General features: G+C 44.8%; 1 protein-coding gene across 3 annotated transcripts; it reads left to right on the top strand.

Moving 5' to 3' along the window:
- The first annotated feature begins 3,409 nt into the window (after window positions 1-3,409).
- On the top strand, window positions 3,410-19,588 carry Utp25 (UTP25 small subunit processome component). 3 transcript variants are annotated; one of them, XM_051186673.1, is made up of 12 exons: window positions 3,410-3,581; window positions 4,110-4,149; window positions 5,134-5,371; window positions 7,483-7,656; window positions 8,250-8,338; window positions 9,601-10,011; window positions 12,032-12,251; window positions 12,794-12,996; window positions 14,680-14,862; window positions 14,956-15,068; window positions 15,720-15,965; window positions 18,666-19,588. In XM_051186673.1, exons 1-12 carry the CDS (start codon window positions 3,475-3,477, stop codon window positions 18,907-18,909), a joined length of 2,268 nt encoding a protein of 755 aa, XP_051042630.1. In that variant the 5' UTR covers window positions 3,410-3,474; the 3' UTR covers window positions 18,910-19,588. The 3 variants fall into 3 exon arrangements, with proteins under 3 accessions (XP_051042630.1, XP_051042632.1, XP_051042631.1); XM_051186675.1 differs by having other exon boundaries at window positions 3,487-3,581; window positions 5,198-5,371; XM_051186674.1 differs by having other exon boundaries at window positions 3,518-3,581; window positions 5,138-5,371.
- The last annotated feature ends 3,097 nt before the right edge of the window (window positions 19,589-22,685 follow it).

The raw sequence follows: 22,685 nt of genomic DNA, 5'->3' as shown, positions 1-22,685 counted from the left end.
AAAGAGAGAGAACATAATCTCATTTTCTGAAGCCAACTAGACCTTCTCTCTGCCCAGTGAGTGCTGTGAAGTTCAATGGCAGCATTGTGATGTATAGCCGTAAGGTCCCATTTAAAGCCCACAGATCTTTGCTCATAGTCAGTGGAAGTTCTGATGTTCTGCAATAGTTCAGTGGATGCCTTGATCGACAGCTGCTCATCATGAGAGCGAGACTCTAGCCAGGGTAGATAGGCAGGGTTCTAAGTGTCCCCATCTGTCACAGAGAATTGGACTATCTTCATGCTTCTCTGAACACAGACAACACAGAGCATTCCCTGAGGAGGCTGGTGTGAATTTTGTCTTTGCTTCAGCTGCTGGCATAGCACCTGGCACAAGGCAAGGTGTTCACTAAATTTTCTGAATGAGTAACTAAGCTTACTTCATAATTTTGTGAGTTGATGTGAATAAGTTCTGTCAATACTCTTGAAAGACAGGATGAGAGACTGTGTGTGGAGGTTAGAGGACAACTTTGAGGAATTGTTTCTCTCCTTTTACTAAAAGTGTGGGCTCCTAGAATCAAACCCAGATTGTCTGGCTTGACATTCAGCACCTTCACCTTCTCCACTGAGATATTTGCCAAGCTCACACAAAGAATTTAGATACTATGTATCATGATTGGTAAAAGTATAAAAAGAAAGGAAATCAGTTGTCTGCCTTATAATAGGAACAAAATACCAAGTCTTACAAATCTGGTCAGTTTTCATATACAACCACTCCTGAGCAATACAGAGAATTATAGAATTCATTAAACCAACAGTATAGAAATAAAAATGATGAGGTATTTATAAGATAATTAGAAATCTGAATGATGACTAACATATTTTAAAACTGTTGTTATTAGATAAAATAATACCCATATTGCATTTTACATAAATATAATAAATATTTGCAGATTAAATTCCTACAATTTGCTTCAAAATATGGAATGGGATAGATAGTCTTGAGTGGATAATTCCTGAAGCTGAGCATCAGGTGTGTGAAGTCTGTTACACCCTTTTGTCAAGTTTTGTATTGATTATATTTGACGTTTTCCCTGGAACCTCTTTTTTTTTTTTTAATTTACTAAAGCTTTCTAAATATCCTTATGCTCTTCTAAGGGATATTCTCACCCTTCTCCCATACCTCGATTGTTAGCCTAGAGTCTTATGTAAACTTCAAATAGCCCAGAAATAGTAACTTAAAAATCCAATAGCCTCTCTTTGTACAGTAATATAGAAGATTATTTCTTAAAAGACTGCATGACTTTGAATATGTAAAAAGAATAACCTAGGGGAGAGAAAATGAGTTCTAAGAGTAGGAAGAAGGAAAAAAAAAATCTGTCTTTTTAATACTTCCTAGGGAAGTACTTGCATGTGTGTGCTCATGTGTGTAAAGGAAACTTCTACAAGAGGCATAGAGATAAAGACTAAGTTCTTAGCTATCAGGTTATACTCACATAGGATCTCCTTGTTGAAGGTGAATATCAATATTTTGGGGGAGAAAGGGGCTTGCTTTTCAACATTCAGCAAGCCAATGTTCAGACTGTTTCACTGGAGATAGGGTGAATTTTTGCCTAAACCTGGGAACAGTTTAAACTTGTATGCTGGAAACCAGGTAAGAGCAAGAGTCACCTCAAGTGCTGGAGCTTCCAGCTTCTGATCTGAAATCCCCAGAAGAACAAGAAACTGCATGTCTAGGGACGGGGTGGGGTTGAGGCACCTGGAATGCAGTGAAAAAAAAAAAAAAAAAAAAAAGGCAATGATTCTTTATTGGATAGAGCCAGGTTACACAGTGACCAGAGCCATAAAACCTGTGAGGACACTTTGAAAACAGCCTTTTGTTTATACCTTTTATCTTTCAGCTAGGCAGAAGACAGATGTCTATTAATGGGTCACTTGGCCAGGCCACAGCTGCTGGCCACCATCCTTTCTGTTTGCATGGCTTTTGATACTCTCTCCCCCCACACCACCCCTCCACTTAATTATAATTAACAGGTGACCCTAGAATGGACGTGGAACTAAGTAAAGCCTGACTGATCTTCCACAGAAACACGAAACATGCTTTAGTGTCTCTGGCTGTATATTGAGTCCGGGTCAGTGCTGATCTTCAGTCTTTATTTTCATTGAACTTCAGTTGGTCTTGAAGGAAAGTGTGTGTTGCCTGGTCTCAAGCAGCCTCATCTGTTGCTGTGTATCCTTGACACACAGGCCTCAGCTCTGTATCCCCACTTTTCTGTTTTTATTTAGGTTTATTTTTTGAGAGGTAAGGGTCTTACTTTGGATGACCTCAAATTCACAGAGATCTGCAGCCTTTGCCTCCCAATGGCTGGGATTAAAGGTGTGCACTACCATGGCAGGCTAATTTTATTTTTTTAAATAAGGTCTCCAACTGTTCATTCTCTTGCCTCAGCCTCCTTGAGATTACAGGCATGAGTCACCATACCTGGCTTGTTTATTTGGTGTGTGGGTTTGTTTTGTTTTATTTTATTCGGTGTTGAGGATCAAACCCCAGGATTTGTGAAGTACCTTGGCTAAGCATCCTACCACTGAGCTAAGCTCCTATCCCGGTAAAACACATTAACTTTAAAAGTATGCTTTGACTCATTTTGGTGATAATGCATGCAAGATGCTAGTTTATCTAATGTGTTTCTGCTTTTGTTAAAGAAACAATGTTGGGAAAGATGTTTTTGCAGAGGTTTTCCTCGAAACTCCCAAAAGGGAACATCAACCTGCGGGTCGAAGGGCCTATTGTATAATAGCCCAATTCGAGATTTATTTATTTATTTATTTATTTAGCCCTAGCTGTCCTGGAACTCGCTCAACAGACCAGTCTGGCCTTGAACTCAAGAGTCCACCTGCCTCTGGGATTAAAGGGGTGCACCACTACCACAACCCAGCTGGGCTCCCCTTTCTTACTAAGCACCAGTTTCCAATCTGCCTCATCAGACTGACTCACAAGACCCGCACACACCCTTAAGTGTCCCGTCATTTTCTGCGTAGCACAACCGTTTGTGCGAGCAAAATCCACACAGGCTGACTCGCGCATCCCAACGCGAAGCAAAGCCCCTTGTTAGAGCGCTTGAAAACCAGTGCGAGGTCCTGGGTTTAGTTCTTAGCTCCTGGAGGGAGAAGGCCACCAACCTCGCCCCGCCAAAGTAAAAACAAAACAAATTAAGGTAAAAGATAAACACAAAGCAGGCTACGCCACGCCTACCCGAAGCCCTAGGCGCTGGTGCTCCGAGCAAGCATGCGCAGGCACTCCCATGCGCTCCAGGAGCTTCCGGCAGGGGGCAGCATTGAGACCCGCAGGGAGTGACGTCCGTCGTACTCGCAGGACGTAAAGCAGCTTTGCTTTACAGCACCCGCCACCGCCGTAAAGCCGGCGTGCCCACGTGCGACAGCTGCGCGGTGGGAGCGCTGGTGTTTCTGCTGTGTCGGGCTTGACGTTCCCGCCGCTATGGGCAAACGCCGGAGCCGCGGCCGGAGCCAGCTGCTCAGCACAATGACCAAGAAGCAGAAGAAGCACCTCCGCGACTTCGGCGAGGAGCATCCCTTCTACGACAGGTCGGGGCGCGGTGTCGGTGCGAGCCGGTTCCGGGGGAGGGGAGCGCGGGACGGTGCGAGCCGGTTCCGGGGGAGGGGAGCGCGGGACGGTGCGAGCCGGTTCCGGGGGGGGGGAGCGCGGGACGGTGCGAGCCGGTTCCGGGGGGGAGTGCGGGTTCGATGCGAGCCGGGCACCCCGCTGCGGAGGTGAGCCTTGCAGGTACACCTGCAGGGACATCCGTGGTGCAGTCCCGGCACGCGGGGGCTGAGGCAGGGGAGCTCAGCTTAGCCAGGGCCACGAAGAGGGATGAACCCTAGTGTGTGCTTTGAAAGCTGGTTTCTGAGGCGCTCTTGGTCACGTGATGCCGTTGAGCTCACTTGCCTGTTACCCATTTGTCATCTCTGCCCTAGTGCATGAAGACTATTTTTTACAGTGATTGGTTATTATCATGTGTTCTGCCCTTTCCACTTAAAGCAGAATTCACTAGGACTTTTGTGATTGTTAACAGGTCAGCAGCTAAAATTTGGCATTATCCGTTCTTTTTTTAGGGTTTCCAAAAAGGAGGCAAAGCCACAGATTTGTCAGTTGGTAATGCTTTTTTTTTCTTCTTCTTTATAGTGGTTGGAATTGAGTTGTTAATCTTTAAGATTGTGTGTGAAAGTAAAGCTTGGGTACATTTATGTGCTTTTCTGATTGGGATGTAAGCTGTGATTTTAGTAATGTTACTTAATTAGTTTTAAGCGGTGGAGATAAATCGCTGTAAAAATTGCCACGTGACAATCGAAGCCAGAGTTGGAGACTACCCCCTGACACTATGATATGAACCTCTGTTGAAAAGGTTCATTGGAGTGCTGGTTTTTGGTGTGTCCACGGTGAATTCACCAAGAAAGATTCACACATATAGTGTAAAGTAGACTAGGGGCCAGCAGATTAAGACAAGGGCAGGCACCATTTGTAATTTTCCTCTTGCACCTTGAAACATGAAGCGTACTTCTGAGATGCAAGTTAAAGCCCATAACCTCGAATTCTGTTTGAAGTCAGTTTTCATCCCATGTGCAGTTAATATGAACCAGCGCTTGGTCAACTGTTCTATGTGAATTTCTTGCTGGGCTTGATTAAAGAGATGTAATATTTTCAGAAAAGCTTATTGAGTTTTGTGTTTCCTTTTTAATTAGTATATATTCATTATACAAAGTAGTGAATTTCATTAGGACATTTCCAGGCATAATTATTTGATCATATTCATACCACACATGCATTGCCCTCTTTTGGCCCTCAACCTTCTACCTCTGCTGGTCCCTTTTCTCTTTCCAAATACTTTTATTTTTTAATTTCATGACTTCTAAGTTCTTTAAATCTAGTTTCCTCATGCAAGAGAAAATTATTTGCCTTTAGACTCTTATTATTTTTTATTTAAATATTCCCATTCTATCCATTTTCTTGCATGTGACATAATTTTCTTCTTTAAGGCCAAGGAAGTTCTATTAGTATGTATGTCTAATATTTTATTTATTTATTTTTTAGTGTGACAAAAAATCATTTTGTTTTTAAAACATTCCCATTTTCCTTTAGTCAGAGAGTTCAGATACTTCACATTCTGAAAATGAATCTGAGAGTGAACAAGAGCACATTTCAGGGTACCACAGGCTGCTTGCTACATTAAAGAATGTTTCCGAAGAGGAAGAGGAGGAAGAGGATGATGATGATGAGGATGATAGTGCTGTAGGTGATGAAGAAATGAATGATGAAGATGATGAAGAAGATGGCGGCAGGAAAGAGAAAACAGCAGAGACAGCTGAGACACAGGAACGTGAGTGTTTTGAGGTTGGCCTATCCTCTTTGCCAGGACACAATGTCCTGTGCTATGTGGGCTGAGTTAGAGCATTTGGTTCCAAAGCAGAGATTCAGCCATGTTGAGTTTGGCTATATTTTGAGGATCTGCTGGGAACACAGACCCACTCATCAGGAAAATGCTACTGGCTTACTCTTTGGGGGAATTGCTTCTGACCTAATGTAAGACTGTCTGTTTTACCAGAGGAACATATTTTTGTCACTGCGACAGCTCAGTTTACTGAAGGGGTTGTTCCTCTTCAATAAGAGACCAAGTTGGCCAGGCGGTGGTGGCACATGCCTTTAATTCCAGCATCTGGGAGGCAGAGGCAGGTGGTTATCAGTGAGTTCATGGCCAGCCTGGCCTACATACTAAGCCGGGACAACCAGAATTACATAGTAAGACCCTGTCTTGAAAAACAAAAACATACATTGCTGAAATTCTTAGCTGTTTGTAGGTTCTTAGTTCTAGTTTTCTTTGCATTTAATGTTTTCTTTTTAGAAGAAAATAGACTTTGTTGTTGTTCTAATTATAAACATGCTGCATATTTACTACCAAGAATGTAAAAAGGTTGCAAGTGTAGCACAGTAGTTGATGCTCTGTGTTTATCCCCAACACCACATAAAACCAGGTGCAGTAGTACACACCTCTAATCCTAGCACTTGGTGAAGGTAGAGGTGGGAAGATCTAGTCTACTTATAATATTATATCTATAATCTATAGTCATTGCTTTTTTGTTCATGGGTTCACACATACGCACACACAGTACATGTATGTATGCATGTGATTTTGGTTCTTCAGTAAGATACTGTGGATGTTTGTTTTTTGTTTAATTTTTTCCCTTTTTATTGTAGTAAATTTGCTGTACTGGGGGTTGATCCTCATGTCTCTTACCTGTGCTGTACTGCTGAGTTCTGTCTCTGTAATATAACTCTGGATTCATAGTAGTTTCTTGGACATATAGCATTCAGTATTGAATACTCCTTTGACAAACGTATCATTTGTTATTTCTTATAATTCAGGCTGCTGTGAGCATCTTTTGTGTGTATCTTGGTGCACTATTAGAGTAAGTTCTAGAACTGGGTATGTTAGAATTCTTCAGAGTAACTCCTATAATTATGATAGAAATCTGTTTTAGGGAATTAGCTCTTGTGACTGTGAAGGCAAAGCAAGTCCTTCAGTCTAACGGACTTTAAATGCTTCAGGTCTAAAGGCAATCAAGCAGGAACCCCAAGAGAGTTCAGAGGCAATCTGCTGGAAGTTTTCCTCTCAGGGTAGACCAGCTTCCTCTGTTTACCCAAGCCTTCCAGGTATGGGAGGAGGCCCACTACACTGGGAGACCAGGATATAGCACAGTGGGTAGTGTCTCCCTAGCACACACAAAGCCTTGGTTTCCATCTCCAGTACTGCACATGCTAGGCTAATATGGAACAGGGCTGTAATCCTAACACTCAAGAGATGGAGATAGGAGAATCTGAAGTTCAAGGCCATTCTGAACTATTAGTGGGCTAACAACAAGACTAAACTACAGAAGACCCTGTCTGAAAACATAAAATAGTCATTTGCTTCCTGACAGAAGTCCACCAATGGGAGCATGAATTTAATCTAATAATCCCCAAGTATCGTTCAGGCACACCCCAAGGCTTGACGCCCAGCTTAGTTACAGGATTGGCTTCATCACCCAGGTCTGTGGTGAGGCTTAATTCTGAAAGGTCACCTCCTTTCTGAATTACCTGATTTTTGTTTAAAATCTACCTGGTGAGGGGGTGCAGCCTTTATTTTCAATTCCAGCACTTAAGATTCAGAGGCAGGTGGAAATCTGTGATTTAGAGGCCAGCCTGGTTACAAAGTGAGTTCCAGGACATCCAGGGCTATACAGAGAAACCCTGCCCCGGAAAAAAACAAAAACAAACAAATAATATCAATGAGCATCAGTGTTTTAATTTGATTTTGTCAACGTTTAAGTATGAGTAAATTGTTTATTTTTGAGACAGGGTTTCACTATTGATCTGGCGGTGTGGAAATCACTGTTGACCAGGCTCTACCACATCCCCCCGGACAATTTTAAGAAATGATTTTTAACATTTCAGGTATGTCCCTAGCTGATGGCCCTGAAGACAAAGATGGGAAAGAACCACCTGATATGTCACAGAAATCTGCAGAGGAGTTCACAGATGTGAAACACGAGTCACTGTTCAGCCTGGAAACCAATTTTCTGGAAGAGGACAGTGGAGCCAACAGCTCTTCCCAAAGAGCATCCCAAGGTGAGAGTGAGTCATCTTGCCCCAGCCCTCCAGTGCTGCACAGAAGCCATAGAGCCTGCCCTCGGGAATCTTGCCATGTTCCAGATGGACAGGAACATGTGCTGGCTTGTGTGGATTGGTGAGGCACGGTAAGGGTAAAGAGTGTGAGTGTCCAGGGGGTGGGAGCCTAATCTCTGCCTGGAGCCAGTGCTTTGCCTGGTGCAGTAGATGCCCCCCACAAGGCACTTTTCTCTGAAGGAATAGTATGCAGGTGACAGAGGTGAGAAGGGAAAGCAGAACTTAGGGTTGTGTAGTTCAGAAATCACTGAAGAGATGTGTTCAAGCGCAGTGGTTGAGGCCTGAACTTCAGGTGAGGCTCTGGGCTGGGATGTTGTGGCCAGCCTGCTAGGCACTCTTTACTAAGCCTTGATTGCTGGGGGAGGGAGTGGGGTTGGCAGGTAGGATGAGTTGACACCAGGAAGATCAGTGTGTCTGTCTCAGCAGGGACTAGAGATGAACATATCATTTTCAGAGGTGACAGAGATGAGTCTGTCACTCTCAGACTAGAAAGCCCTGCCGTTGTTGCCTGTGCTGACTGCTCTATTCTGAATTAGATCCGTTTCAACAACATGTCAACAGAGAACTGAAAGACAAGGAGATTCAAGCTGCTGCTTCAAGCTCGCCAACTACCCAGCAGCTGGAAGTAAGTGCTGTTTGGTTTCCCAGGCACAGAGGAAAACCCCACAAAAAAAACTGTGCTCTTTGGTTTATTGGCATATATTATCCATAGTGAGTTTCGTTTTGTCGGACTTAGAGCTTGTGTCAGTCATCTTATCCTCTGCCTCCCAAGTGTTGGGGTTATAGGTATGACACCATGATCTAGTTGACTTCCCCTTTTTTTGATTTTGTAGATAACATATAGAGGTATGATGATAAGTCAGCTAGAGACTGACCTTTTTTTTTTTTTTTTTTCTTTATTTTTTCCTGATTTTGCCCCTGGTAGCAGGTAACAGAGTACAGTACAGTGTCACAACCAGAAAGTGGACTTAGGTGCCATCTATTGCTGCTTGGAACTCATGCATGCAAGTCCTCTATCTACCCTAGACTTGGGTTCACTGTACAGTGTTGTCTTCCTGTAGGATCCCGTTTCTACTGGCTCAGTAGGGTGTGGGACACCCTGGCACTCTGTGTCTTATCAATTGTGTCTCACTGTGCTGTCCTGGCAGGCCTGGAACTTGGTATGTAGACCAGGCTGGCCTCAGATCACAGAGTCTGTCTGCCTCTGCTCCACAGTACTGGGATTAAAGGTGTGAGCCACCACACCTGTTACTCCTTTTCACCATGCCCATTTGCTTTCACATTCCTCAGTGCTGATCCCTTAACCTCCTGAGCTCATCTCTGTCTCTGGGGGTGTATGGTTCACTGTTGAGTCACTGGCATCACCCAGAGTGGAACCGTATCTTTTATTGCCGAAGTTGCTCTAATTCTAGATCAGCAATTTTTCTACGTGAAGACTTTCTAAACATACTTCACAAAGTAGCATCCCTGGACTTTCTACTAGACATATCTAAAAGAGAAAAAGGAAGCAGTGGAGATTAAGGAAGGGAGGGATGAATCAGTTCCGAGACAAGGCAGAGCTTTTAGTGTCACATCTTGTGACATAGCAAATTGCCAAGGAATTTTGATTCTTCCCAGATGTGATCCTCGGGATAGTGAGGGAAACACTAGAGGCAGAGCTCAGATATGAAGTCAGGCTCTAGACTGCACACCTTTTGTGTCACTGTTGTCTGTCTGGACCCTCTTGCTTCATGAGGCCCAGCATTCCCTACGCTGGAGTGTGTGTGTGTGTCACCAACCAGCTGGGCTAGGTGGGGCTGATGGGATGATCTGGGAATCATCAAGTACTGTGTGAGTATCAGGGTTTGTTACTCATGCCTAACCAACTCTTGATCTGTCTGCTCCTAGTGGCCTGTCCTTGGACAGCTTGTCTTTTCATCAAAGTTCCAGAAGATGGAAACATTTAAACCTCCAAAGGATATTGACATAAAGTCACTTCATCTTCAGAAGCCTCTAGAATCTACCTGGAAAAAGACCAATAGCCAATTTCTATCTGGTCCTCAAAAATCAAATAGCCCCTTTACCCCACTCCAGAAAGAGCTGTTCTTAATTATGAATTCTTACCGGGACCTGTTCTACCCAGAGAGAACTGCCCTGAAGAATGGAGAAGAGGTCCGCCATGTGTACTGCCTGCATGCCATAAACCATGTCCTCAAAGCGAATGCCCAAGTGCTGGCTAACAACAGTAGGCGTCGGAGTCAGAAACTTGGGGTGGGTGAGGACGATGATTTCAGGGACCAAGGGCTAACCAGGCCTAAGGTGAGTGATACAGCTGACAGCTTTGTCCTCAAGGTACTGCTGCTGAGTCCTGAGCATGTGGACAGCTGACTGGTTAGAGAATCCTCACATGAGCAGTTGAGTGAGCCAGGCAGTGCAGGACAGTGAAGGGGCTTCAGATGCTCTCAGTGATGAACCCGTAACACACATAAGCACCTTGTTGTGGGTGGTCTCTTCCTAGTGACTCTTGGCTCATGGGTGCCTTAATTAGTGTTTTATCTAGTCCATGTATGTGACAGCCATGGACAGACCCAGATTCACAGAAGACCCTGCTAAAGAGAATGGGGGAAAGGTTAGCAGAGATGTATTAGAATCTGGCTCTCCACCAAGCCACATACACAAAAACCTTCAAGCCACAGATCTGCATTTCTTCTGTGAAGTTCCTAATACTTAAAGGAATGACTTTGTATACTTGTGCTCTCAAACCTGATCTCTGGCACATTTGAGGTTCTAATGGGAAAAGAAATAGATTCACTTCTGTCCACACATTTGAGACTGTTGGGAAAGAAAATGGATTTACTTATATCTGCATCTTTCCTGATGCCGTGAGAGGAGCCAGGCCTTGTTCTCTTGTTTTCTCCCCTGTCTCCTGAAGAAGCTCATGCTTTCAGATGCTCATTGAACTCAACAGGATTCAAGGGAGTAAATGCTTATGTGGTTCTTAAAAGTTCTTTTAGTCTGGCTTCTTGTTTGACAGCTGTGGAAACAGTGTGGACACTTAGTTAATGTCACCAACAGGACAGTAATCTGGCCTCTGAAATCTTGGGCTGGCATATGGGGCAAATTACTTACTGCTTTGGCAAGCTGGTTACATTTCTAGGAGGCTGCCTCAGATGCATGGACATGACATGGAGGTTGCCTGTCTCTGTTGTGCACTGTACGAGAATTGGGCAGATTGCCCTAACTAACGATTGGAAGCTCCTGGTTTGAGTAGAGTTGTACTGTTGAGTTTCTTACATGAATATAAAAGGCAGGTAGTTAGAAATTAGCTCTTTGCTAAGCATCTTCTGATTTTCACTCAGCAGAAACTTCATGCATTTATTTTTAGATTTATTTAATTTTATGTGTGTGAGTATTCTGCCAGCATGTATGTGTGCACCACATGCATGCCTGATGCCTGTGGAAGTCCGAAGATGGCGCCAAATCCCCCCAGAACTGGAGTTAGATGGTTGTGGGTCAGCATGTGATTGCTGGGAATCAAAGTGTGGTCCTTGGAAAAGCAGCAAGTGTCCAAGCCATTGAATCATCTCCCGGGCACCATCTATAAGCATTTTTAAGAGGCTTGGAAAATTGAATCCAGTTTCTCCAACTCAGAAGTGTGTCATCAATGGTTTCACAAACTGTTCTAGAGAATATACTAGAAAAATAGTGGCGTGTTAATCCTATTTTTTTTTTTTTTTTCCTTACTCAGTCTCTCAGTTACTTTCCTATTGGTGTAACAAAACACCATGACTATGGCAACATATAACAGGAATCATTTACTTGGATTTACCATTTCAGAGGGGTGGAGTCTATGAGGGTGAACCAACTATGGCAGGAGGAACAACTGATAGCGTATGTCTTGATCCACAAGTATGAGCCTGAGAGAGGCACACACAGTGGCAGGAGTCTTTTAAAACTAAAGCCTACCTTGTGACATAGCTCCAACAAAACCACACCTCCCAATCCTTCCCAAACAGTTCTGCCAACTGGGGAGCAGGCATTCAAACATGAGCCTGTGGATTCAAACCACAACATTGTACATTTGTTTGAGATGGTTTTATTTTGTTCTCAAAGACCTTTGTATTTCTGTCTTGAGTTTCTGCTGCTGTTGCAGGCATTGCCTTATACTGAGAGCTGTTTCCCAGTTTTGCTTGAGAAATGTCTCCCATTGAGCCATGGGACTAAAGTTCACAGGATGTGTTTATGTGGATGTAGGGGACACTTAGCTCCTGGTACTGAACTAGGCCTTTTGCTCAGATATTCACCTCTGACCTGCCGTTTTCCACTCCCCCACCCCCAGGTGCTTATAGTGGTGCCTTTCCGGGAAGCTGCCCTTCGGGTGGTTCAGCTCTTCATCAGCCTCCTAGAGGGGGACAGCAAGAAAAAAATCATTGTAAGCAACAAAAAGAGGTTTCAGGGGGAGTATGGCTCCGATCCGGAGGAGAGACCACCCAACCTGAAGAGGCCCGAGGATTATGAAGCTGTGTTTGTGGGCAACATTGATGACCACTTCAGGATTGGTAATGCCTCCTGTAAGGTGGACATTGGAGGGGTCCCTGATTCAGTATTCTAGCAGAGCTGGGTGCTCTTGAGACTTCCTGCTTACCAGGGACAGGATGCTTGCCTTGGTTGGTGGGTGGAGACTTCAAGACAGTGTAGAAAGGCCTTGTGCATTACTGTGGACATGGTTTGACTTCTCAGACTTCTCAGAGAGTGGGGACTCACAGACACTGGGTGGGGTCACCTGGAGGAGGCTAAGGAAAGACTGGATCTCCATCCTGTGTGTCTGTATAGTGCCTACCCCACCTTTGACACTTTCTAGCTTTCATGTCTGTACTTGTCTTACTTAGCTTTGTTTACTTTTATAAGTCCTTGGGAAAGTGTTCGTTGTTTGTGACATTGGGCCTCATTCACAGACATTACTGAGTGTCTGCTGCATTATTGACGTGGTTAGGAATTAAGAAACTGGGGAGTAGAAGTTCATGTTTGTTCTTTGAAGGACGCCCAGCCTAGGAAATAGCACAGGGTGACAAGCAGTACAGCTGGCATGGGTGTTTTTCAGGAGTGGCAATACTTCAGAGGAGCATTCGTCTCTACGCCCCCTTTTACTCCTCCGACATCCTTATCGCCTCCCCGCTGGGCTTGAGAACCATTATTGGTGGAGAAGGAGAGAAGAAGAGAGATTTTGACTTTCTGTCTTCTGTTGAGCTTCTCATCATCGACCAGGCTGACATTTACCTGATGCAGAACTGGGAACATGTCTTGGTAATGACCAGTTTTCCCCTTTCAAAGGACAGGATGCTTGCTCAGTACCTGTTGGATGGTTTTAGTTGAAAACAACTGTTTGTGGCATGTGTCTAATCCAGCTGTGTCTCAAAGGGGCTGTAATCCCTCGATTTGGAAGTTACTCACATCTTCCAGCTTGTGAAATTGTTTTGTTGTTCTTATACCAATAGGGTAGTCAATTATGGAAAAATATTGCGTAAAGTTTCTTTTTTGGAGAGGGCAAAGGCTTGCTGTGTAGCAAGGGCTGTCCTTTAACCTGTCTTCCTGCCTTGGCACCTGCAGTGCTGGGATTATAGACAGTGCATCCACATCCAGCTAGTAGTTCTTATTAGTTTATCTCTATTTCTCTCTCTCTCTCTCTCTCTCTCTCTCTCTCTCTTTTTTTTGCTTGCTTGTATGCCACATGTATGATGTGGGGCATCTGATCCCCTGGAAATGGAGTTATAGGTGGTGTGAGCTGCCTGATGTGGGTTGTAGGAATCAAACATGTGTCCTCTGGAAGAACAGCATGTGCTCTTTCCTGCTGAGCCACCACCTCAGCCTCCGCCCTGACCAGTATGTCTTACATGGGCCTTGTTTATGGGAAGTCTTTCTTTATGTTCTAGTTTCTCTTCTCCACACAATGGGGTGCTCTTGGTTGTCGGGTGAAAGGACAACCATGGAACTGTTCTTATTACAGAGTTGTGATATTTGTAAGGCAGATGACTGCTCACCTCAGCTTCCACCTAAGCACTTAGAGTCTTATGGGCAGTTTGGGGTACATCAAAGGCAGTTGATAGCTGTGAAAAATTAACTCATAGAGCTCATGACCCTTGGAGTGTATCCTGCAGTGTGTTAACATGCAGCTGAAATGGACAGGTTTGTAGTTCACACCTGTAAGCCTGGCCCTTGAGAGGCCGAACCGGGATGATTACAGTAAGTGCATGGCCAGACTGGACTGCAATATTCCAGGCCAGGTTGAGCTTATGCAGAAAGGTCTGCTGATAGCCACCATATTCTCTAATTTGAGGGAGAGCAAATGCCATGGCTCTGGGTCACTAGGGTTTTAGTTTAGTTTCTGTTGTTTGCCATGCTGGGAATTGAACACAGGGTCTTGAGCATGGTTGGCAAGAGTGTGTCACTAAGCCGTCCCTGTCACTGATGTTCAAGTCTGAGGCAGCAGCCCCAAGAGTGGCCAGTCTGCATTCCATAATTCCTTTCTGTATGAGTCTTGTTTTCTTTACACTTCCTGTTTTTATTTTTTTTGATTTATTGTTTCGATTTTTTTCATGTGAGCCTTTCATGCATGTGTGTTGTACCTTGTCATGTTCACCCCATCAGCCCTCCTGGTCCCTTCAGTAGTTCTTTTGAGACAGTCTCACTCTGCAGCCTAAGCTGATGCTAAACTCACTGTAACCATGCTGGTCTCGGATCCTCCTGACTCATGGTACCCCACCATGCTAAAAATCCCCTTTAAAGGTTTGCTCCGGTGGCTGGTGCCTGTTCTTCTGGAGTGTTCAGCTGACCTTGAGTGGGTTGCCACCTGAGCCTTACTTTTCTGCGGTCACTAGAAGGTGGTAATACATACTCCGTGGGATTAAGGAGTTGATGGGTTGGTTATAAATCTCATGGGTGCCCAACTCACATGTTCAGTAGACACTAATGGTGGTGTGCTCCTCCAAGCATTTGATGAATCACATGAACCTGCTGCCTTTGGACTCACATGGGGTGGACTTCTCTCGAGTACGAATGTGGAGCCTCAATAACTGGTCCAAGTACTACCGCCAGACCCTGCTCTTTGGTGCCCTGCAGGATGCCCAGATCAACTCTGTGTTCAGCAAGCACTGTGTCAATGCCCAAGGCCAGGTGAGTCCTGTGTCCTGTTGGGTCATGAAGTAGCAGAATTGATGGCATATGATCAGCAAAGGACGCCTGCTTAAAGTTCTTGCCTCCTGGTAGGTGGCAGTGAGGAATGTCCCAAAAACAGGCTCCATTAGTCACGTGCTGGTGCAGCTCCCACATGTCTTCCAGAGGATGGAAGCCCAAGATCTTGCTTCAATGATTGATGCCAGGTAACCCTACCCACACCTGTAGGTCTCAGAGAGATCTGACTTTGGCTGCGTGTTTAGTACTGGATTCTGTAGCTTTTAGGAATTAACTGATTACCAAGTTAAGTACCAGACCTGAACTCAACCATGACAGAGAAGGAATCAAGCCAGGGAGAAATGAGGGCTTGGCCTCAGTCTCAGAGCTAGGAGCAAGGTTGGGACTGAAGCCGGTGCTCTGTTGAGACATTGCAGAATCACACCATGCTGCTGTGGGCTGATATACTCCATGCCATTCCACTTAATTGCAAGCCCTTCAGAGAAGAGCTGATTGTCTAATTCTCTCCACATTGGCCCTCTAAGGGCCTATTGTGCTTAGCATGTTCTAGGCATGGGCCTCTTGTGCTTGGCATGTGCTAGATAGCCAGGCAGGGCATTTGCTGTTGAATGAATAAGGAGTGTGGAGTGAACTGCACCAGTTCTCTGGCATATATGGCACCGGATCTGCCTTTACACTTAGTGTGAGCACCTCATTTTCTATGTGCTATTAAGTTTTATCCTTACATAGTCTTTGAAAAGAAGTCAGTCTCTGGCTGTGGCTTGCTGGACAACACTGTTACTGTCTACTCTAGGTTCAGCTCTAGACTGTTAACCCTGTCCTTGGCCTTTCCTAATCAGGTTTCACTTTTTCATAAACAAGATTTTGCCTCAGTACCGGGATGCTGTCATGTCCCACACACTCATCTATGTCCCCTCCTACTTTGACTTTGTGCGTCTCCGAAATTACTTCAAGAAGGAAGAGCTGAACTTCACACACATCTGCGAGTATACACAGAAGTCTGGGGTCTCCAGGGCTCGTCACTTCTTCCTCCAAGGAGAGAAGCAGTTTTTGCTCCTCACGGAACGCTTCCATTTCTACAAAAGGTAAAACAGTATGGGCTCTACCTCTGAGAAGCCTGGACAGGCTCTGTGGGGCTGTGCACATATCCCTTGTCTCTATTCTTTTGGAGCAGCCACAAGGGTTGGTGGGTTGGTGGTGGGAAGGTAGATGGGTGTGTGGTTGGTTGGTTGGTTGGTTGGTTGGTTGGTTGGTTGGTTGGTGTGATGGTACACACCTTTCATCCCAGCACTTAGGAAACAGAGGCAGATTTCTGTGAGTTCAAGGTGAGCCTGGTCTACAGAGTAAGTTTCAGGACAGCCAGGGCAACACAGAGAAACCCTATCTCTAAAAAACAAACAAACAAAAAAGTTATCAAGGAGATGATGAAAATGTAGCCTGTAATTACTTTGGATCCAGTTTTGTTTTTAACCAGAGAGGAGGAAGCACCTGAAGGCATATGCTAGAGATGGAACCAGGACCTTGCATGTGCTAGGCAGACACTGCCTCTGAGCTCAGCCTAGCATCACAGTGTGTGTGTTACTACAGGGCGTTCAGGGTTCTGTGACTCCATTGTCTAGTTTCTTTGTGTCTCAGACAACAGAGTTGAATAAGAGAGAAAAGCAGAAGTAAAGAAGGAGAACACACTACTCAGGGTGGAGCAAGCAGTAACAAGCATGTGAAACAGGCTTCAGCTTCTTTTCCAGGGTTCTTTTTATGAGTTTATGTGGAGGGAGGGCTGAACCCTAGGGGAAGGTATGCAACAGTCCTTACCCTGATTGGCTCTTGTCTTGGATAACCTTGTATAATCTGCATGTTTTTGGGTCATATATCCATAATTATAAGCATATGTATATCTATGTGTACACATGAGGTTATAAATAGGGGGCTATTTGTTTTGCTTTGGTTTTTTGTTTGTTAGCTTTTTTCTTCAGGGACTGATAAAGGCCTTCATTGTATTTGTGCCCAACATCAGTCTCCTTATTGCAAGCCTTGTGTTACAGGATTGAGGTGCTTTAAGTTGCTGGGCTGGCTCTGCTTGTCATAGTAGTATCCCACTGGCTGGTTGATAGTGTTGAGAAGAGGAGAATGAAGGGTGTTTGGTTATGACTTCTCTTCCAAGATGGGTCATTGTACCTTTACTGCAGTGGGGAAGATTCTAAGCTGTGGACAAGTTGGAAACTAGATATAGGCAGTGTGGCGTTCAAAATGGCTTCTGGGTGGGGCGGGGTCCTCCCTGCACTTGTGTGAGTCCAGATTCTAGCAGTGATGAATTTTGTGTTTGCATCATACAGAAACAGCTTTGGAATGCAGCTCCCTCCCTCCATCATAGTCTTTATCAGTTGGCAGGGAAAGCAGACACATGGATATCCTGTCAGGATTAGGCTTATTTAAAGGGTTGGTACATTAACAACTGGGGGAGGTATGCAGCTAAAAGTAGGACAGGGAAGGGGGCTCAGGATGGGAGAATCACATGCAATGCCTCTGAACAGGCTCGACCTGCTATTTCTAGGAAGTTTCTATTCCTATGAACAGATTTATTAAGAATGTGACTGTGCTTCTCTTTTTTCTTTGGTTTTCCCACTTCTGAGGTTATTACATGTTCAGAATGTGGAGATGGATATTAGAAGAAAATATAGTCACCCATGATCAGTACAAATACTTTGATTAACTAGGCATGTTATGATGCTCACACAGGTGAGAGGATCAGTTCCAGGCCAGCCTCAGCTACATGAGTTTGAGGCCGGTCTGGTTACATGAGATCCTATGTGTTGGGAGTCAGGGATTAAAGAGAATCAATTAGGCCAGTGAGATGGCTCAGCAAGTAAAGACACGCTTCACCAAGTCTGATCACTTCAGTTCAATCCCCAGGGATTGAGACCAACTAGGGAAAGAGACCAACACTCTCAGGTTGCTACATACATGCCACAGTGTACATGCACAAACATAATAAGAAAAAGTGTGTGTGTGTGTGTGTGTGTGTGTGTGTGTGTGTGTGTGTAAATGTAGTCTAAAAATTGTCAGATATTGTGGCTTACACCAGCACTTGGAAGGCAGGCAGATCTCTGTAATATGAGGCCACCCTGGCTGGGTTGTGGCAGCACACACCTTTAATCCTAGCACTCTGGAGGCAGAGGCAGGTGGATCTCTGAGTTTGAGGCCAATCTGGTCTACACAGCTACACAGAGAAATCCTGTCTCAAAAAACTGGAGGGGGGGGGAAAAAAAGATGAGGCCACCCTGGCCTATATCACAAATTCTAGGCCAACCAGGGTTACACAGTGAGATTCTGTCCCGTAAAAATAAATAAGTAATACATATTTTAAGGTTGGCTCAGGCATCATGGTGCAGTCTTTAAAACTGACACTCAGAAGAAGATAGAGGCAGATGGTTCCCTATGAGTTTGCGGCGCCAGCCTCATCTACTAGTAAGTTCTAGGACAGCCAAGGCAGACCCTGTCTTGAAAAACAAACAAAAGAGCTACATAGCGAAACCCTGTTTCAAAAAAAAAAAAAACATTTTTTAAAAATACAAATTTTTATTACCATTATATTAAACTCTGCATTAGGAATTCAGAAACATTGTCACCAAAAAACAAAAAACCCTTTGACTCTATGGTATCTTTCTGTGTTTGGTTTCTGCTCTTATTTTCACCCCTGGCATCTAGCAACATAGTGAGCCATCTCCCTGGGGAGCCATTGGCTGCACCACTTTCCTGGCTTCATCATGCCCCTCCCTCTCCCTCAGGTACACAATAAAAGGCATCAGGAACCTGATATTCTACGAACTGCCAACCTATCCTCACTTCTACAGTGAGGTCTGTAATATGCTGAGAGCCACAAGTAGAGGAGAGGAGGCCACTTGGACCTGCACTGTGCTCTATTCCAAGTACGATGCCCAGAGGCTGGCTGCTGTGGTTGGTGTCGAGCGGGCAGCACAGATGCTGCAGTCTCCAAAGAACGTTCACCTCTTCATCACCGGAGAGAAATGAGTGGAGCAGGACAGACTACATAGGTCAGTGGGCCATGTAGACCGGATTCTCATCACTTCCCCAGGAGCAAGCTCTGGACAGACTGCAGCCTTGTGTCCCTGGAAAGTGCATTGTAACTAGTGTCAGTGACCACAGCTGCCAGAGCCAATAGCAATCTGCAAGGACTGTCATATTCAGAAATGAAGCTTGTGCTTGTCAAACTTGTAAACTGTAAGTGTTCCAATTACAGTTTTTAACTTTTTACATGGGGAATATTTTCTGGCTTGCCTATCCATTTTCTGGTGTTATTTGTGAGGTTTGCTGAGAGAGAGTTGGAGACATCTTGCTGCTGTGTTGTGTCTTGGCACATATCTTGTGGAACTTTGCTTTTGCAGCCAAACTAAAAAAAAAAAAAAAAAAAAAAATATATATATATATATATACATATATATATACACTCTAACCTAGAAGAGTACATTCATTCACTGATCTTTTTAAATTCATTATGGTGTTTTAATGGCTAACACATTTACAGTTAAGTTATATAAAGCAACATTATTTTGTACAATTCAAGCAACACCGTGGTGGATCCCTGTCCTGGGCACCACTGTCTCTTTTGCTTAGCTGGTCTTTGAGTCATGTAGCAGGAGAAAGTGAAAAGGAAATCATGCTTTGAAACATTAAACACCATTATTTTAAACTTTGTTATAAAAACAAACACCATTGCAAACAAAGAACCATCATAGACAACAGGTATGAAGCTGATCCTGAGTTGTTGGGGAGTTGACTGCCAAACCCACAGGTGTGTGTGCCTGTGAGCAAGTATTGTGCTTTGGGAGCTCACCATGGTCTTAAGTGAGCAAACTGTCCTCACTGCCACTAAGTCCCTGGCTCCACTTCAGCCTTACTACTTGTCCCAACCTTGTTCTGGCCCCCTTCAGGGCCAGGGAAGACCTGACCTTAAAGTCTTAATCTTCCTCCCTTCACCTCTTAGGTGCCATTAACACATTTGGCTATTTGTTGTCATCAAGGCTATTGGTTCAGAGTTTTGTTTGTCTTGTGTTTTTGATTGATTGATTGATTGATGGATTGATTGATTGATTGATTGATTGATTTGCAGTGCTTAGAAATCAAACCCAGGCCCTTGCATTCAAGTCACAGCTTCCCCCCCCCCTTTTTTTTTCTTCTGAGACAGGATATTATTGTAAAACTTAGGGAAGCCTTGGTTTTGACATGTAGCCTAGGCTGGCCTGAACTCATAAGCCTCCTGCCTCTTCCTCTCAAGAAAGGATTACAGACCCAATAGCTCTGCAGCTGGGTTAGCTGGCTGACCCTCCCTGCCAGCCCCAGGCTCTGTGGTCAGAGCCTGGGAATGTTTGCCTGAATATGGGTGTATATGTGAGCACACACAAACATCAAATTTTACTCCTTACCTACATGTTAGAAACTGAATTTAAATTAGTATTTCTATTTCCAGTGTGTGCTGCAGGGTTCCTTCTGATCCCCTTTCTCGGTGATTTCCCATTGTCCTCAGAGACAAACCACAATTGGTGTGTATTTTCTTATTTTTGTACATACTTAGTAATGGCTTGGCAGTAAAGTCACTCAGGCTTTAAGTACCTGAAGTTGTATTCCCAGAACTCACCTTGTAGGAGACTAACAGCTCCCAAAAGTTGTCCACATGGGTGCCATGGCACCTTAATACACACACACACACACACACACACACACACACACACACACACACACACACACACAGATTTATTTATTTTTTTTAAAGTGATTATAATTTGGTGCAGCTGTTATGCTAAGTAGGCATTTTGACTTCTCAGCAGGATAAGCAAAGCCATTTATTCCAGATTGAGTTTTACATTTCAGGGTATATAAATGATAGATAAAAGCCAACCAATCCCCAAAATCGAAAACTTCCTGGATGCACAGATCTGCCCTGTGGTTATTGGCATCTGTGTGCTACTGTTTGCCATATTCACCATCTTTTATGGGAAGGGAAATGAGCTTGTTGCTTTGTTGAAATCCATGATTCCTCAGGTCTGTTTGCACAGTTCTTGTGAAATGCAGCTTACAGGATGAATTGTAACTGCACAAGAGTTCGTGGGCTGTAGAGAACTGATGTGATTAATGCAAGAGATGACATCACAGCAAAGGGGAGTAGCCCTCAGACTGCAGACACATGACATACACTAGAACCTACGGTGTGCATCATGTGTTGTCCTCCGTCTTGCCCATGATAGCCTCAAATTTGTGATTCTCCTGCCTCAGCCTCCTGATTAGAAATGTCTCTCACCCTCCTTGCGTCTATCTTCATAGTTCTTAGGCTGGCTCCTCTGTAGCCCAGAGTCTGAGTGATCCCGGGCCCAGGGACTTACCCAGGAAGTGAGACTTTTAGACTCCACACAGCAGTCATGGCTACAGTGGCACTTTTCTTTTTGAGGGAAAAGGCTTTGAATCGTGACCACTGCTCACAGCTGGTTGCACTGTGTGCAGCATTGGAAACAACAAGCTAATCACACAGTGCCTGCAGCAGAGAATCAGCCCTCTGCTGGCTTCCAGAGGCTTGTAATTGAGTGCAGATGTCCCAGGCAAGATGGGGGCTACATGTCCCTAGTGACTCATGCATACCTCAGAGATCCAATGGGGTTCCAGAAGCTTTGATACCTGATTGTACCCTTGCAAGGGGGGGGGGTAAGGACACAGGCTGCTGAGGGTAAACAGAGTCAGGTATTGCCCATGCTTGCTTGACTGCCTTCTGCTGGGCCTTCCGGGTATCTGTCATCAGACAGCCCAAGTTTAGATTTGATGAGCCCAGGGTCTCAAGATGGCAAAAGGCCTGGGGCAAGAAAGCAGGACTGGGGTGTTCTTCACAGCCATCTGGAGAGCCTGGGTGTGTGAGCTGTAGGTGGCTGTGAGATGCTGCATGCTTCCAGAAAGAATGTTGTGGAAGCCACAATTTCAGGGTGCATCCCCCAGAGTCTGAGGCCTCTTGCCTCCCACCCCACTCCCTCCTTCCCTAGGTGCCTGTCGTTTGGGTTTAGTGGTCCTATGCCTCTGGTCACGCTGCTGCTGTTCCTGTGGGGCTTTAGGATTGTGTGAAAGGACAGAGCTCAGTCTCAGAACAGATGGTGGGTGCCCTGTGCTGCTGAGTCATGTCTAGGCTCTGAATGCCATGAGGCCACCAGAGAATGACAGGGGTATCCAGCATCCTGCCATCTTCACGCTCCCTGGGCTCTTCCCAGCAGGGTCATGCATGGTGAGATTTCCTGGGCTCACAGCTGGTCTGTCTGTCCATGGGTTAGTCTTGACCCTTGTTCAAGGTCAGTTTGAAGGCGGGGAATGCTCACTTGTCTGAGTCTCCTAGTATTGGGATTGCATAGCACCTGGCACATTGTGTGCAAGTCCTCCCAATTATTTCTGGGGTTTGTGTTAGGTTGTGTTTTTATCTAGTGCTGGGATCAAACCAGAGGTCTTGCAATCTTATTTAAACATCCTTCACTGAGCTGCAGTCCTAGCCATACTAGGAGTAGAGAATGATCTGCCCTTTCGTTAGAGAGGAACAGAGGGTGAAAGTCTGTCCTTCATCAGAACCTAGTTTTAATGGCTGGCATAGTATCCAGTGGAAAAAAAAACCTACATTGCCCACCAGGAGAGTGCATCTCAATGGAGGGAACACCCAGCCTCTGTTCTTCACCTGCCAGGACTAAGTAAAAGCTGAAGTTCTACAGGTCAGGTGTTCTGCATAGAACATGTGGCAGAGGGCCACTGCAACACAGTCCTGCACA

This window comes from Phodopus roborovskii, unplaced genomic scaffold, assembly GCF_943737965.1.
Source record: "Phodopus roborovskii unplaced genomic scaffold, PHOROB, whole genome shotgun sequence".
NCBI lineage: Eukaryota > Metazoa > Chordata > Mammalia > Rodentia > Cricetidae > Phodopus > Phodopus roborovskii.
This window is presented reverse-complemented; position numbering and strand designations above follow the sequence as displayed.